Source organism: Plasmodium gonderi, assembly GCF_002157705.1.
Source record: "Plasmodium gonderi DNA, contig: Pgo-contig_331, whole genome shotgun sequence".
Classification (NCBI taxonomy): Eukaryota; Apicomplexa; class Aconoidasida; order Haemosporida; family Plasmodiidae; genus Plasmodium; species Plasmodium gonderi.
Window position 1 is genome coordinate 14426 of NW_021629234.1, and position 3237 is coordinate 17662.

General features: G+C 19.0%; 1 protein-coding gene across 1 annotated transcript; it reads right to left on the reverse strand.

The window, feature by feature from the left end:
* Positions 1-857: 857 nt before the first annotated feature.
* Positions 858-1884, reverse strand: PGO_002880 (variable surface protein; the record flags this gene model as incomplete). Its single annotated transcript, XM_028691208.1, has 3 exons — positions 858-935; positions 1065-1745; positions 1870-1884. 3 exons carry the CDS (start codon positions 1882-1884, stop codon positions 858-860), a joined length of 774 nt encoding a protein of 257 aa, XP_028547009.1.
* Positions 1885-3237: the final 1353 nt, after the last annotated feature.

The following is a 3237-nucleotide window of genomic DNA, read 5'->3' on the forward strand; positions in this document are numbered from 1 at the left end:
TTTCAAGGTATAAAGAGAATTATATAAATTGTCATGTATATCTGTAGTAATTAGAATAATAAAAAGAAACACAAATTCGAACAAAAGCATTCAATATATTAAACGTACATTTTTTTTTTAAAATATTGTACAATCTATAATTTAAGTTCATCCATTTATATATAAAACATATTTATCTTATGTTTTCAAATAATAATATTATATATATAGTTGTATATAATACCAATAGTTTTATGATATGTAACAAATATTATAAAATGTATTAGAATTCAAATTTAATTATTAATATTATTATTTAATCATTCTATATACATTTATAAATACTTTTCTATAAACAAAATATTTGATATATATAGTAAAAATGTATATTATTTGTATTTAATTATTATTAAAATAAGAAATTTTTATATGCATTATTCTATTTTCAATGTAATATACAATTAATTTATTTATAATAATCATTTTATCATAGAAAAATTTCCATATACATGCAAAATATTGTATATGATATCTAGAAAAAGAATATATTTGTTCATAGAATTTATATATAATGCTATTTATAGTATTAAATAATATAATTCAAATTATTATATTATATAATTTTAAATTTTATCTTTTATGATCACAAATTAATATATTATATTTTTAATATTATATTAAAAAATAACATCCCCTTTATATGAATTTATTAAGAGAGATATTTCCCATATAATTTCTTACAACATTTAATACGATTTTCAAATAATGCATTTTCTTCTTATTATATTTCTAATCACAATATTAGCGAGAATGATATAACATACTATTACTACTATGTCTTGATATAGGATTGATTATTTCGGATCCTAGGAATATATTTATTTGTTCATCCATATTATCCCATTCTTTCCTTTACGCAATATTGTTCGACGAAAAAAAGAACCAAATTTTGTAAACTAATTCATAACAAATAAAAATTTATGCATTGAAAATATAATTATTTTTATGACAAAATTATTATTATATATATAATTTAGGAAATATATTTTATACTGTAAATATATATAAATAATGGTGAAACTAACCTTATACAATAAAAATATAAAAACTAATGTTAACAAAGATATAATAAGTGTAATAATGATGGGTACTCCAATATGGTATTGGCATGATGTATTTGTCTGAATTTTAATGGGTTCATGAATTAACCTATCTTGAGTTTTAATTATAATGTTATATTTTTCAACATATCCTTTAATTGCTTCACAAAAAACTTCGTCTTTATATGAACTACAAGCATTCTTTATATATATGTCATTTTTATTTATATTATAAATGGCTTCAACCTTTGGCAAATCGTCAACTACAAATGGCACCTCATTGCTTTGGGTTATGTGTTCTCCTATTTCATCTTTATCCGGTATTTTTTCTCTAAATATACGAATTAATTCGATAAAAATTTTTTTTATATTTTCATTCTTACTTATGTCCTTTTTAAAAATATTATCATATATCCAATAATACAGGTAGTTACATCCGGCTTCTTTTAAACTATCAACCTCAGCAGCATTTACTTCACCTAAGTATTGCATAGCTTGGATGCATATTTTTTCTTCATCACCATTATCGCCAATTAATTCTTTTAATTTTTTTTTATAAGATTCTTCCTTACATACATTCCCCCACGTACCGCCAGTACCATCACTTTCAACTGCATGTATATTTAACCTTTCTCTACAATAATCAAAATATTCTGCAATTTTATACTAAGATTTAAAATAAGTAATAATAAAATAATATGTATACTCTATTGAACATGTTGTTATAATACTTTAGGAAAATTAAATATGCAAATATTATAACATTGCTATTAAAATAATTTAGATATACTATAGATTTATCCATTTAATACTATATTTTGATGCAAGAAAACTTTATAAAACATTGAACCTTATTAGTAAGTATATATGTCTTTTTAAAAATAAAAATATTAAGAATCATTAACATTACATTTAATATAATTATGTATTCCTAAGAGAGCATATAATCCAATCTTTGCATCGTTATTTATTATATAGCTTAAATGAATATGCTAATTACATATGATGTTAATTATTCATTTTACTTCTTCCATATGGTTCAATTTTAAAAGATAAATATAATTTTAAGAAAAAATAATAGATGATGTTAAAATATTTCATTAGAAGTATTCTAGTATATTAAATATGTACAAATTCACTAATTCACATAATAAAATATAAAAAGAACATCTAATATTTATATGTGCCATTAAAGTTATCAGATGTTTACTAGTTATTTTATCATTACTTATTGTAATACATATGATAGTACGTATAACTAAGGATAAGAAACATAAAATAATAGAACAAATTATAATTCTGATTTAATATTTAATTGTTTCTTCATTAACATATTAAAAAATTATAAACTAAGAATAAATATATGATTTCATGTGCGTTTTACATAAATAACAAAAAAAAATACCATGTTTCCAATATTATTTCATTTTATATAGGTTTATTGCATATTTTAAGTTCACATATATAAATAAATTCCTTTTTAAAATTATTATTGTTTAGAAGTCCTAATAAATGAAGAATTTAGATAATAAAAATATCATATATATACATATACAGATTATATTTAAATTTTAATTTTAAGTCGAAAATAAAATCAGAAATGTTCTAAGTAAATGTTTTAAATCATTTCTTCATAAATAGCATTAATGTATATATTTAATTGGTTTCTATATACCTTATAAAATAATATAGTAAAAAATAATTTATTGTTCTTTTGAGTAAATTCATTTATAGTTCTCAATAATCATTAATTATTTTAATTGATTTATCATTGAAGAATAAAAATATAAAAATATGCCAATAGTAAAGGTAAATTTAACATCATAATTAGCCATGTACAAAATAAATAATATTTTTGTAATATAAAATTTGAGATTTATTTTATTATTTCTTCATATTTTACTAAATCTTTGCATTATTTTATATAATAAAGAATAAAATATTACTGATAATATATTATCACAAAAAAAGTGTATTCTACATCATTTGTTCTTTCATGATACATTTATTCATGAAATAAATATTATCTTCCTAAGGGAATTTTTAATTGCATAATAAATATTCATATTAATATATATGTAAAATGTAAACAAATCTATATAATATATAAATTTACCTTAAATAATTAACTCACATTATATGCTATAATGTATCCAAT